Raw genomic sequence first — 15,090 nt, 5'->3', positions numbered from 1 at the left:
TGAGCTGTACGCAACTTTACAACTTGGAGAAAGAGTTCAGTAGCAGCAACCTGATCACCATCAATCAATCAATATGAAGCTTATATCGCGCGTATTCCGTGGGTACAGTTCTAAGCGCAGGGATTTAATTTTTTTTATATATATATATTTTTTTTAATGCAATTTATATCGCGCACATATTCAAGGCGCAGGGATTTATTCATGCCGTGTGAGATGGAATTTTTGTACACAATACATCACACATTCACATCGGCCAGCAGATCGCAGCCATTTCGGCGCATATCCTACTTTTTCACGGCCTATTATTCCAAGTCACACGGGTATTTTGGTGGACATTTTTATCTATGCCTATACAATTTTGCCAGGAAAGACCCTTTTGTCAATCGTGGGATCTTTAACGTGCACACCCCAATGTAGTGTACACGAAGGGACCTCGGTTTTTCGTCTCATCCGAAAGACTAGCACTTGAACCCACCACCTAGGTTAGGAAAGGGGGGAGAAAATTGCTAACGCCCTGACCCAGGGTCGAACTCGCAACCTCTCGCTTCCGAGCGCAAGTGCGTTACCACTCGGCCACCCAGTCCATGCTGGCTGAACTATGCAAGCTGGAGACTGAAGTAATATTCTACATTTCTGGATGCCAGCGTTCAACACAAACTTTGCGGGTACTTAAAAAAAAAAGAAAAAAGAAAGTAGAGTACCAAAATGAACTACATTGTACAGCGCATTCAAAAAATGTTGATATCAACTGGTAATCACTATTTCTTTTCCCATAGATATCTCCAGTTCAAACTGAAAAAGGCAGGGTAAAACGGTCATACATGTACATGTAAAAACCCACTTATGCATAAACATGATTGAACGTTGGAGTTTCAGCCAACGAACGAAGAAGGAGAAATGAAAAGAGTTGTCTGACCTTGGTTGTAAGCCTCGCTGACGTCCTTCTGGTTGGCGGCGATGATGTCAGACTTTCGCTCCAGGAGAAGGTCGGCCAGCTTGTTGACGATGGCTGAGCGATGTTCTCCGGTCAGGGACTGCAGTTGACGCCCCCCGTCACGAGCTGTACAAGACAAAGTCAGCTTCAATACACTTGTCTGCCCCCGTCACGAGGTGTACAAGACAAAGTCAGCTTCAATACAGTTGTCTGCCCCCGTCACGAGCTGTACAAGATAAAGTCAGCTTCAATACACTTGTCTGACCCCGTTTAGAGCTGTACAAGATAAAGTCAGCTTCAATATACTTGTCGCCCCCCGTCACGAGTACAAGATAAAGTCAGCTTCAATACAGTTTATGCACATTCTTACACCAAAAGTGCCTGGAAAACATGAACACTTACTGACAAGCTACCTCACAGGCAAACTGCTAAGTTGCAGGCTTCAACCACAAACTGTGTAATCAAATAACAAATTTAACTTTATTGCAACGCATAACATTTCACAGAAAAATGTGTTTCAAACCAATGAATACGCACAAGCTACTTTAGGGCAAGCACCAAGGTCATGCTAGAGAAAAGCTGAAGACAAAACTCTGACAAGTGGCCTGGGTCCAGAGGCCGTCCACGCTGGAAACAAAATGTAGCGTTTGCTGGAGGCAATTTCATGACATTTTCCCGCAGTTAGAACACATGGGCGACAAAAACAAAAAAAAAATGGAAGTGGACTCGGACAGATTGCTCCAAAACTATAACTTTGAGAACATCAGGCCAAACTTTTATTTGTACTCAGGCACATCTTTTGTTGTCTCCGGCACTTTTTTTGTTTGTTTCTTGGGAAGGCAGTCGCTTTCTTGGGAAAGTTGCAGATCCGAGATGAGTTCTATTGTGACTATTTACATAATTATGACGAGCTTACCTGAGTAAGTGAAGTCTAATTGTGGTTTTATCGACCACAATGTAGAGAGGAAAGGGATTACGTGAGATAGAACGCGGGAATACGTCACTGTTTAACGACGTGTAAATGGTGCAGAAAAAAAAGAGAAAGAGAGAGGAAAGGGATAGGGAGGGAAAACGGTTATCAGTATAACTCTGAAGACAACTTAGGGCGAGGCACGTAATCCCTTTCCTCTCTACATTGTGGTCGATAAAACCACAATTAGACTTCACTTACTCAGGTAAGCTCGTCATAATTATGTAATTTTATCTCCCACAATTCCGAGAGGAATGGGTCACGTGAGACTTTAAAGTCTGCAACATTTACACCCTAGCACTGTCGATGAATTGAAATACAAATAAACCTACCCCAATTCTTCATGACAGAACAGCCTGTCCAAAACTCCTCCCACTGTCCACTGGTTTCTTGTAAAAAGTTGTGAAGGTGTTAGCCCGACGCCAACCAACAGTCTTCAGAATGGTTGCCAGAGGAATTTTACTTGCAGCTTTACTAGATGCAGCGGAACGAGTTGAATGCGGCGTAAATATTGTCATGTCAATACCCGCTTTTTGTAATCCAATCTTTGTCCATCGACGGATAGTATCTCTCGACACCGCTTTGTGAGGGGCTGTCCAACTGATAAAGAGTCTCGTTTCCGTTCCTCTAAATGCACGAGTTCTTTTGACATATTGTTGCAAATAATGTACAACACAAATTGCCAAATCAGACGGAAAAGCACAAAATACTACTTCATTCTGATGTTTGTTTGGGCCAGAAGTTTTGAGCAAATCCCCAAACCTACATCGTACATCTTCCTTTGTCCAACTCATGTTACGCAAGTCCATCAACCAAATCGCCTGTCCCTTTTGACTAGAGACCAACAAGCACAACAGCACAGTTTTAAGCGTCAATTGCGCCAGCGATAAAAATTTTGCCGGTGACCATTCTTTTTAAAAAATTTAGCACTAGATTAGCGTCCCAGGTCACACAAGTACGGGGCAAAGCGGCTGGCCGTCTGTTGAAAGTTCCTTTCAAAAACTTCTTCACCAGTGGATGACAACCCACTGAACAATTATCCTGAAGGGACAATGCGGAAACAGCGCTTCGTGCCATGTTCAAACTGCTGTATCCTTTGCCTTCTTGGAACAGTTTCGTTAAAAACCTTATCAACTCATGTGGAGAGGCACAAAAGGGATCTCTATCCCGTTCAAGGCAATGCTGAAGCCAGCGTTTGAAATATGACTCGTAGTTACGCTTCGTACCCTCTCTCCAGGCTGACATGATAATGTCTGTTGCTTCATCCTGAATTCCCTGTTTTGCTTTCTTGGAGGGAATCCCGCTCTGTTGGGAGTGGAACTTGGGAGAGAATTTGTGTCCTGTCTGTCGGTTGGAGACACCTCTTCTCTGCTGGTACTGTTGTCTCTGCTGAAACTGTTGTCGAGGTCGCCCTTGGTAGAACTGACGACCTCTGGTGGCGTTTTTTGAAAGGGGCTGTGACAGTGTGGATGATAATTTCCTGTTCTTCCCTGCATCGTCGACCCTTTTCGCTAGATCCTCCCCAAACAAAAACTCGTTAGACGTCAGTTTGAAATTTAGCTGCGCATTGCATAAGGCACACTGTTCCGTTTGGTGGAGGGCTTTGCTATCTCAGCTGAACTTTTGCGGCCTAATTTTATCAGCGGGCCCTGCGCGCGCGGTGCCGGTGACCTCTCTTCTCTTTGGCGCGGAAATGCTGGCGCAGCACAAAGACTTTGGCATCCAGTCTGCAACTGTACAGCTGTGTGTGTGTCAGTGTGAAAAAATACGTATTTCTTGGCGTGAAATGAATGGTTTTCGTGACTTGATGGTTGGATTACCTTCATCTTGTGTATCTGGTTACTCTGATATACAGGCTTTGTGTCAGTGCAAACCAGAGGTTTACGCAAGACTCGCTTTTTCTGCAATTGTGGTAATACTGATATAACTCAGTGCTGACACGTGCTCTTTGTTCCACTTACAATATTCAGAATATGCACGTTGTGTACCATGTTCTGACCACGCTCAACAATCATAGCAGCAATTGACTGTGTTTCCTGTGTTGCCGTCAGTAAGTACTTATTCTAAACTGTGTTATAGAGTGAGAATAAGTTTTGCGCAAGGTGTTTGTGTGATTTCTGGAGCAATTTAATTTGCCCCGTAAATACCCACGCGGTGCACGCACGGTTCATCGGAACAGGCACTCGTTGCAAGACACTTGTTTTATGGACTATGTGTGACAATCGCTGTGGCTGTTGACTCCAGTGCATTTCATCTTTTCTGTTTTGTTGTTGCTTGTTTTGCGTCCCCCCCCCCCCCCCCCATTGTTTTGTGTTCTTAAGCAGTATGATGTGTTTATTCTTTACTTAATGTTGTCACTTGTGACTGTAATTGTGCTTATGTTTTTGCCTGTCTGTTTGTGTGTACATGGTTTAGCTTGTTTATTGGTGTCAATTTCTTTCAATTTATTGATTTAAGGTGTCCCAGTTAAGAATGGCGGCAGTGCAACATACGGAAGATCTCCACATATTTAGGCTAAATGCTATGTGCAGAATTTGTGGCAGAAGATCAAAGGCAGCGAAGGACAAACGTCATACCATTAGGCATTGCAAAAACTACGCTTCCGTGTTGTTTCAGTTTCATGGTATTCAAGTTTCTGAAGAAGCTAATGGCACCACTTTCTCACGTACAGTGTGTTCAACATGCTCTTCTCGTCTCAGCGAACTAAAAAAAACTAACATTCCATCTCAAGGATTCTCAAAAGCAATACATAATAACATTGAAAAAACAAAAGTGATGTGGACACAATACAACTCCAAAGTGGAAGTAGCTGACTGTAGTGTGTGTAAAACGTTTGCCGAACAAATGGCCGGTTGTCGTAAAAAAACAAAAAAAAGCCAGTGAAAAAGCTGCTAGTCCGCAAAGAAAAAGCACATGTGTTGACAGTACTGATGCCTGTACAAGCACTTCTATTGTTGAAACCTTTCAGCCACAGTGTTCTTCAACACCTGAAACAAAAACCGCAAGCCGTGTGGTCAGAGAAATAACAACCCCAACTGTTGTGCTGTGTTGTTTTGTTTCGTTTTGTCTGTTCTGTTTTGTTTGCGATAATGAAACAAACGTTAAATTGTCGTCGGATCGACGAGTTTTGTTTCCTGTGGTATATATACAAGTTTGTGAGAACAATACGAGTGAAAAACTGTGTTGAAAAACCTTCAAATCGACTTGTGTGCTGCTATTGGATTACTGATGTAGGAGGAGACATCAGGTAGGCTTTTTGTTTTCTTCACATGCAGCTAACAATTTGCATGAACATGTATTGAAAGACCGTTTTTTCTTTCTTTTATATTACAGGCATTAATTGCACTATTTTGAATTATATAAACGCAAAACAAATTTCACATGCGCACCATACGCATGCCTATAATATGTTTTTAAATACGACATTAATTAGTGTTCTTTTTTTGTGGCACATTTAGGATGTTTTGTTTACTGTGTTGTCTTCTGCCGTCTTACATACTGTGCCGTTCCTGTTTCTTTAAATGCAACATGCACATGTTTTTCAGAGTGTAAAGAGTGGCATAATTATATACTTGAGGAGCAAACACTTTTCTAATTCTCTCATTTACCCTTTCTTCTGTCTTGAAAATTGTGGCATGTTTTGTTTCATACTATTGACATACATGTATTATCCGCCTATGTGTTGTCGGGGTATAATATCATGTGGCACTTCGCGGGGATTTGGGTGAGCGCGCGCGAGCTACGTTTTTTTCTCTCCTGTGGTATATTATATATACAAGTTTGTGAGACTTGTATAGGAGGGCCGTGAGGTAAGCTTTTTTGTTTTATTCACATGCAGCTAACACTGTAACATGAACATGAACTACCGTAAGATCTTTTTTCTTTCTTATATGTTACTGACATTATCTACACTATTTTGAATTATATACTTATATAAACGCAAAACAAATTTTACATGCGCACCATCAATGACTTCTACTAGTAGTCCTTGGCATAATATGTATGTAAATATACGACTGTATATACTCTACTGTTTGTATATATTTCGTAAAGTGTTGTATATATGTATTATGTACTTGGGGATTACCTTTGTCTTTATCTTTCATTATTTTGTGTTCTTTTATTGTGGCACATTTAGGATGTTTTGTTTACTGCGTTGTTTCAAGGTGTTTCATTAAATGCAGCATGCACATTTTTTTTCAGAGTGCAAAGAGTCGCATAATTATATACTTGGGGGGGGGGGGGGGGGGGGGACACACTTTTTCTAATTCTCTCATTTATCCTTTCTTCTGTCTTGTGAATTGTGGCATGCATTGCAATAAATACAACTATTGAGAGATGCCCGGCAAAACACACTAAAAACATCAGTTCCAAAAGGCAGGCAGGGCCACCAATTATCCCGCGCACTGAACCACTGCTATCTCTCTGCTCGGCGGCATCCTTATCAACACAGCTAATATAACAGAGAGCGGGCCACGCACGCTCGCTGCAGACAAAGAAGAGTGGTCTGGCCCAATTTCAGGCGCCACTGTGGGTGGGAGGTGTTGGAGGGAAATGGGGGAGGAAAGGGTAAATAGGCAGGAGGGGAGTGGTTGTTCCCAGTTATTTTTAGCTGGAGCCAGTCTGCAGCTGACAGTGCCTGAAATGGAACACAGTGAAGGCCCTGCAGTCTTGGCTAAGTGTCGGCCTGAGTGCTTCGCGCCGCACTTGTGACAGGTCCTTGTGTGAAGCCATAAGAAGTCGAGCCGCATCGGCCAGTTTGCTAAAGCTGTCACGCTCACTCAACTTCCGACTTGCTGGTTTTTCTTAGAGGTCGGACATAAGCTGAGCGATAATTTTCAGCGTACAACCTACTTGTTCCTGAACAAAGGACAGGTTCGAGTCTCTTTTCTTTGCGAACTTGTCTAACAGTTTGCCATCTAATTCACGATTGAGAGTCGGCGTTCGAAGCGACGTGACATTTTTGGGCCGCTGATAGTTCTGAAGAGTGTCTCGCACACGTGCCCGATCTGATGGAAGAAGAAGTCCTTCCTCAAAACGATCTGCCAGAGATGGATGAATCCCCTCGCCAACTGTATCCACTACTATGCCTGCGTCAAAATCATTGTCCGAAGCAACATCCGTGTCTTCAGCCGAATCAAACTCATTTTCGAACTGCTCATGAGCAAATCTAACCGACGCACCGTCTTCTCCATCCGCTTGCGACTCTTGCGCCGAACTGCTTTCGGTTCCATGCGACTCGGTTCCACGCGATGTTGAAGCAACAGGCGTCGCATTAAGCTTACCAACTTTCTCCAAATCAGATAGTCTGCCAGACAAGGCAGTCATTGTCTCCAAAATTTTGTCCATTTTCAGAGTAACTTCACAATCACGTGGGCCAGACGAGCTCTTCTCTATTGAAAGAGACTTATCAACTCCCGTCTTTTCTGACGGTATCACTTCAGAAGGTTGTGCTTTCGCCGGTTTCTTGCCGGTTTTCTTCCCGCCAGCAGCACATTCACCACCTCCCGAGTCCGCCATATTCCGCACAAAAACCACACGAAAAAGTTATATTGATTCCTGCGGACGAGCAAGCGCACCCGTTACAGTATGAAAACAATTTAAAATCCACTGCAAAGATTTTCAAATCTTCAATGGACTAGTGCCCAGCCTTAGCACAGCGGACCTTCTGTGGCCCATAGTTCGCCTCAGGCGATAGTAATTGCTGTAATCGAGACAGCTGCTGAAAAAACAAAGAGGCTGCTTCAGCAAATCGTGACTGACTATGTCAGCAAATCGTGACTCACTGTGTCAGCAAACGTGTACTTCATTTCCGTAGCCAAAATAATATCATATATGTCATCCTACCAAAACAAGTCACAATTCCGACTGACCTTAGGTCACACGTGCAAAAACAAGTAACGATCCCAACTGACCCAAATATAGTAGGTCACACCTGCAAAAACAATGAACGCGCCGACTGACGCCTAACATTTCCATGTGTTAGCTTCGACGAATAAAATTCATACGCGAAACAACAAGTTCCCGGTTCAAAAAACCAACAAACACCGAAAACTCCAAACTGTTTCCTTACCTTGCAAGTTGACACAATGATAAACAATCAAAATAGTCAATACACTTCAACTAACCTACAACTAAAACTTGTACAGAGAAAGGTTAGAGGAAAATGAAGGCAAAGCAAGAGAGACAGTGCACCAACACGTCTTTACAGGACGGAAACCATTCGTTCAGTGACGTATTCCCGCGTTCTATCTCACGTGACCCATTCCTCTCGGAATTGTGGGAGATAAAATGACACGTTTGTTACCCTACCTTCGCGTGCTTGCACTTCCACTGGCGTCCCCTGCGACGGCGTCATGGTGAAGAACGTGCCGACCTTCTTGCCCTTGACGATGTTGATGATGGCTTTCTCCTCACAGCCATTGCAGATCACAACGTTTGTGCCGTTCTTCAGCGCCCAGGTGGCTGCTTTCACCTGTCAGTCAACATTTACACATGTCATTAGTCAACATTTACACAGGTTACCCAGGTACTTTCACCTGTCATAAGTCAACATTTACACAGGTTACCCAGGTACTTTCACCTGTCATAAGTCAACATTTACACAGGTTACCCAGGTACTTTCACCTGTCATAAGTCAACATTTACACAGGTTACCCAGGTACTTTCAACTGTTAGTCAACATTTACACAGGTTACCCAGGTACTTTCACCTGTCATAAGTCAACATTTACACAGGTTACCCAGGTACTTTCAACTGTTAGTCAACATTTACACAGGTTACCCAGGTACTTTTACCCGTCATTAGTCAACATTTACACACGTTACCCAGGTACTTTTAACCATCATTAGTCAACATTTACACATGTTACGCAGGTACTTTCACCTGTTAGTCAACATTTACACATGTTACCCAGGTACTTTCATCTGTTAGTCAACATTTATACATGTACTTTCACCTGTCATAAGTCAATATTTACACATGTTACCCAGGTACTTTCAACTGTTAGTCAACATTTACACATGTTACCCAGGTATTTTTACCTGTCATTAGTCAACATTTACACAGGTTACCCAGGTACTTTCACCTGTTAGTCAACATTTACACATGTTGCCCTGGTACTTTTACCTGTTTGTCAACATTTACACATGTTACCTAGGTACTTTCACCTGTTAGTCAACATTTACACATGTTACCCAGGTACAATTACCTGTTAGTCAACATTTACACATGTTACCCAGATACGTTTACCTGTTAGTCAACATTCACACATGTTACCCAGGTACTTTTACCCATCATTAGTCAACATTCACACATGTTACCCAGGTACTTTTACCTGTCAGTCAACATTAACACGTGTTACCGATGTACTTAGCAAGGGCAGCAGCAAGAACATTTACTCAGGAAGACTCCCCTGACAAATGCTGAATTTGCTCCTGACAACACACTAGTGGTTTGCAATTAACCAAATAAAGGAACATTCTGTTAAAATCACCAAATAAGCACCGAAGAAAGGGGGATAAAGCAAGTCATAGGGAAGTAAGAGTGTTTACCAAGACCATGTGAACAATACGTGAACAATACGTGAACAATACGTGTATTGACTCCCTCGACCACAAATTCTTTTTACTTGATTCAAGCCGAGGGTCACAACCTTGTCCTTTTTTCTCCAAGCCTCTTTTAACCCCTTCACTGCCCAGCACGTACTAGATACATGGTCATGTTTGGTTTGTCATACGCCCATACACGTACTAGGTACGTGGCACGTACTAGGTACGTGGCATTTACATCAGCACTTTTCAGGACATTTGTGAAAACTAAATGGGAGGTAACCACTGTCCAACTTCTTGTAGGGGTTTAAACACAGTTCTTTCCCATTGACCCTTCAGATAAGTTAGCACCATGTGGTAAAAACATTTTTAGAAGATTCAAAATGGCGGCCGAAAGTCGGACATCAACTCGTAGACCTGTTTTCAAATTATACAGTGTTCTGGAAGCTCTACAAGAAGTGATTTATGGATTACCACACAGAAGAATACTGTTATGGGCTGTAATGTGAGTACCTGATGTTTGACACCAGTTTTGGCTGTGTTTTCTGCGGTTTTACATGCTGCAGTGTGTGTGTGAAAGTTTGGAAACTGTAATTTTTTACAAAAATGGTCATTATATCGATTTTTACTATAACAATCACAAACAAAGTCCAATGATCATGTTATCAGATAATAGCCAAGGGTGTAAGCAAACCACATGCCAAAGATCTAAGAGATATCTCAATAAATGATTGAGCAGTGAACAGATTAGTGAACCTACCGAAGAAAGCGAAATTTGCCCTGGCGCACAGCAATACCAAAATGCTGTTATACTTCGGCAGTGAAGGGGTTAAAACCAAAAAACAAGCAAGGTATATTATAGTAACGTTTAACTGTGACAAAACAAAACATTACGATCACTGATCTTCAACTCAGCGGTCTTTTAAGAGGACAGACAGATGAACACTTATAATACAGAAAATAAACTTATCTGACAAATTGTCCAGAAGCTCGTTTGCAAGACACAAGCAAGACTGAGCTTCCGAATTAGCTTATAATAATAATAATAAAGATAGCTTATATAGCGCCGCTTCACAAATTTAACTATGCTCTTAGCGCTGTACATCGAGATATAACAATTTCAATAATATAAATACAAAGATGATATTATAATAATACACATTTACAAATATCACTCACGTGCATACATCCTCGTGCACACCACGCGCATACACACTCCCACTCATTAACAAGTGCTTCCATCCCCCTGCCACTGAGATGTTCATATACCCCCCTGGACAAGCTCACACCATGTCCGTCTCCTCTCTGGACTGTACATACACTCTTCTGGACAGTTTGTAAAAAACCTTGCCTATTTTTGTATTGAGAATTTTGGAATGTTGTCAGTCTATTTGTTTTTGGATTCCACAAGTACTGAGTGACAGCGTGTTTCCTACCTTGCTGTCCATACCCCCCACGCCAACACGAGACTTGTCGCCGATGACAATCTTGGATCCATCGGCGTTGAAGGGGGAGAAGGTGTTGAGCAGACGCGAGTCCGGCTGTCCAGGGGGCGCTGTGTACAGGCCGTTGACGTCACTCATGATGATCAGAAGCTCCGCCCCCATCTCCACAGCCAATCGCGCAGCAAGACTGTCATTGTCTTTCACACTAATGACCTGAGCCGAGAAATCAAAGTCAGGGACGTGAATTTTGTCTTAACATATCTCGTTTGTTTTAATTTCTTTTTATTATTATTGTTTGCTTGTGTGCATGCATGTACCTGCACCTGTTTGTGTGTGTGTGTGTGTGTGTGTGTGTGTGTGTGTGTGTGTGTGTGTGTGTGTGTGTGTGTGTGTGCATGCATGTTTGTGTGTGAACAAACACGTTTGGTCCCAGAGTTCTCTCTCCATAGTCTCTGTTAGGTAATTTACCATTGGTTTAAACAAGATTTGACTGAATTTGAACATGATACAACCGTAAAATAAAAATCATAGGGACGCAAACTGGAGCGAACCCTTATATTACATGCCCTAAGTTCACCACTGCCTGGAGCGAACCCTTATATTACATGCCCTAAGTTCACCATTGCCTGGAGCGAACCCTTATATTACATGCCCTAAGTTCACCATTGCCAGGAGCGAACCCTTTTATTACATGCCCTAAGTTCACCATTGCCAGGAGCGAACCCTTTTATTACATGCCCTAAGTTCACCATTGCCTGAAGCGAACCCTTATATTACATGCCCTAAGTTGACCACTGCCTGGAGCGAACCCTTATATTACATGCCCTAAGTTCACCATTGCCCAACCCTTATATTACATGCCCTAAGTTCACCATTGCCTGGAGCAAACCCTTATAATTATTACATGCCCTAAGTTCACCATTGCCTGGAGCGAACCCTTATATTACATGCCCTAAGTTCACCATTGCCTGGAGCGAACCCTTATATTACATGCCCTAAGTTCACCACTGCCTGGAGCGAACCCTTATATTACATGCCCTAAGTTCACTACTGCCTGGAGCGAACCCTTATATTACATGCCCTAGGTTCACCATTGCCTGGAGCGAACCCTTATATTACATGCCCTGAGTTCACCATTGCCTGGAGCGAACCCTTATATTACATGCCCTAAGTTCACTACTGCCTGGAGCGAACCCTTATATTACATGCCCTAAGTTCACCACTGCCTGGAGCGAACCCTTATAATTATTACATGCCCTAAGTTCACCATTGCCTGGAGCGAACCCTTATATTACATGCCCTTAGTTCACCATTTCCTGGAGCGAACCCTTATATTATATGCCCTAAGTTCACTATTGCCCAACCCTTATATTACATGCCCTAAGTTCACCACTGGCTGGAGCGAACCCTTATATTACATGCCCTAAGTTCACCATTGCCCAACCCTTATATTACATGCCCTAAGTTGACCACTGCCTGGAGCGAACCCTTATATTACATGCCCTCCATCTGAGTGATCGACAAGAAGAAGAAGAAGATATTACATGCCCTAAGTTCACCATTGCCCAACCCTTTAATTACATGCACTAAGTTCACCTTTGCCCAACCCTTATATTACATGCCCTAAGTTCACCATTGCCCAACCCTTATATTACATGTCCTAAGTTCACCATTGCCCAACCCTTATATTACATGCCCTAATTCACCATTGCCCAACCCTTATATTACATGCCCTAAGTTCACCATTGCCCAACCCTTATATTACATGCCCTAAGTTCACCATTGCCCAACCCTTATATTACATGCCCTAAGTTCACCATTGCCCAACCCTTATATTACATGTCCTAAGTTCACCATTGCCCAACCCTTATATTACATGCCCTAAGTTCACCATTGCCCAACCCTTATATTACATGCTCTAAGTTCACCATTGCCCACTGCCAGGTCCTAAAAGGGGGGTTCCACTGTAATAGAATGTGAACGCCACTAACCCCAGCCAAGTCTTTGTCGGGTTCGGGTGGCGGCGCCACTGCATCATTGGCGTTGATGACAGGAACGATCTTCAGCTTGCACAGCTCTGACAGTGTGCTGCGCAGGTTGCTGCGACTGAACTCGTTCTGGAAGTCTGGCTTGGTCACCAGAACCTGCAACACATCGCCCATCTTTTAGCCTTTGATAGCCATGGTTTGGAAACTCACATCTTGTAGTCTTGGTTAGGCCAACAACAACAAAAATGTTGGTTTAGGGTAACTTGACCAAAAAAGATAGGGTCGGTAGGTTGGCTTTTTATTTTTATTTATGTAAAAGATTTAGTCAAATTTAAAGGAGGTTACTTCCCTTTGTCTCGGTATGGTTCGCAAAATGTGCCAAAAGTTGAATTTTTATTTTGAGAAAGGAAACAAAAGTTTTAGGGTCGGCGGGAAAAAATCGAGTTGGTCAGCTTACCTTAAACCAACATTTAAACACATTTGTCCTAGGTATCCCATAATGCCTCAGTGATTAAAGTCAATGTTTACTAGTTAACACTGTTCATTGAAAGAATCAGTATTTAGTTAACATGGGGCTATGCTGTGCAGAGTTGAGTAGTATCAGAATGGTACAGTACTGCACAGAGAAAGAATGAATATGACACAAAAGGACAAGTCAGTCTCACATCTACCAAGACTTCTCTATCACTATTTACCCGTTTGATCACCAAATGGTTACACGAAAAATGAACCCAACACAATTAAACTGTTCAATATTTCTGCTTCGCCTATGAAACAAGGCCAGAGAAGTTCAAGGTATAATACCTACGAAACACGAACCTCAGATCGCTGCCAAAATTGTACCGCCATTCGTCAGGTATGTCGAACCGTCAGAAAGTCCCCTCTCAGATCAACACTGTCCCTTTAAATACGATGATGATTACCTGTGCCGTCTTGAGGCCGTACTGTTGGAACATGGCGTCTTACATGGACATCAGACCCCTCAAATCAATACTGTCCCTTTAATACGATGATGATTACCTGTGCCGTCTTGAGGCCGTACTGTTGGATAATGGCGTCTTACATGGACATCAGACCCCTCAAATCAACACTGTCCCTTTAATACGATGATGATTACCTGTGCCGTCTTGAGGCCGTATTGTTGGAACATGGCGTCTTACATGGACATCAGACCCCTCAAATCAACACTGTCTCTTTAAATACGATGATGATTACCTGTGCCGTCTTGAGGCCGTATTGTTGGAACATGGCGTCTTACATGGACATCAGACCCCTCAAATCAACACTGCCCCTTTAAATACGATGATGATTACCTGTGCCGTCTTGAGGCCGTACTGTTGGAACATGGCGTCTTACATGGACATCAGACCCCTCAAATCAACACTGTCCCTTTAATACGATGATGATTACCTGTGCCGTCTTGAGGCCGTACTGTTGGAACATGGCGTCTTACATGGACATCAGACCCCTCAAATCAACACTGTCCCTTTAATACGATGATGATTACCTGTGCCATCTTGAGGCCGTATTGTTGGAACATGGCGTCTTACATGGACATCAGACCCCTCAAATCAACAAAGTCCCTTTAATACGATGATGATTACCTGTGCCGTCTTGAGGCCGTACTGTTGGAACATGGCGTCATACATGGACATCAGACCGCTCTGGCCAGCCGCTGCACACGCTCTGGGTTCCAGGGACGGGGGACGGATTTGCTGTTGGTCACAACAACGTTGGAAGAGAAAGCAAAGTTAGTTGGTGAACCTTTACATAAAATTATGTGCAAACAGGAGCAAAAAGTTTGAAAAACAAATTACAGAAAAAAATATCTGCAGTAACAAACTTTCAAAACAAGCAGTCAGAAGTTTATGAAGACATGAGCTATTGAACTAGCGAATCCTTTTCTCCAGCTCTAACCATACCTAATATTCAAAGCAACATCCAACAAGAAGGGCAAAGCCCATACGACTCACATGCTTTACACATTTTTCCTACCAAAATACATGTGACCTTGACCCAAGGTCAAGGTCATGCAACACAAAGCTGTTAATTCAAGACATAGGAAGTACAATGGTGCTTATTGGCTCTTTCTACCATGAGATATGGTCACTTTTAGTGGTTCACTACCTTATTTTGGTCACATTTCATTAGGGTCAAAGTGACCTTGACCTTGATCATATGTGACCAAATGTGTCTCATGATG

At 42.8% G+C, this 15,090-nt stretch overlaps 1 protein-coding gene across 5 annotated transcripts in view; it reads right to left on the bottom strand.

Annotated features, from left to right (window-relative positions):
• The window catches only part of LOC138981354 (delta-1-pyrroline-5-carboxylate synthase-like), a 43,090-nt gene that overhangs the window by 14,220 nt on the left and 13,780 nt on the right, over positions 1-15,090 (bottom strand). For 4 of the 5 annotated variants that reach the window (XM_070354242.1, XM_070354245.1, XM_070354244.1 and 1 more), the window contains 5 exons: positions 14,492-14,602; positions 12,891-13,043; positions 10,891-11,112; positions 8,217-8,379; positions 917-1,060 (listed from right to left, as the gene is read on the bottom strand). In XM_070354242.1, coding sequence (XP_070210343.1) covers positions 917-1,060; positions 8,217-8,379; positions 10,891-11,112; positions 12,891-13,043; positions 14,492-14,602 — 793 coding nt within the window. Of the gene's footprint in view, positions 1-916; positions 1,061-8,216; positions 8,380-10,890; positions 11,113-12,890; positions 13,044-13,810; positions 13,872-14,491; positions 14,603-15,090 lie in introns of those variants that run through there. The other variant, XM_070354246.1, reaches the window with a different exon arrangement.

The sequence above is a fragment of the Littorina saxatilis genome, linkage group LG12, assembly GCF_037325665.1.
Source record: "Littorina saxatilis isolate snail1 linkage group LG12, US_GU_Lsax_2.0, whole genome shotgun sequence".
Taxonomy (NCBI): Eukaryota; Metazoa; Mollusca; class Gastropoda; order Littorinimorpha; family Littorinidae; genus Littorina; species Littorina saxatilis.
The sequence above is the reverse complement of the archived record's forward strand: the minus strand, read 5'-3'. Positions and strand labels throughout refer to the sequence as shown.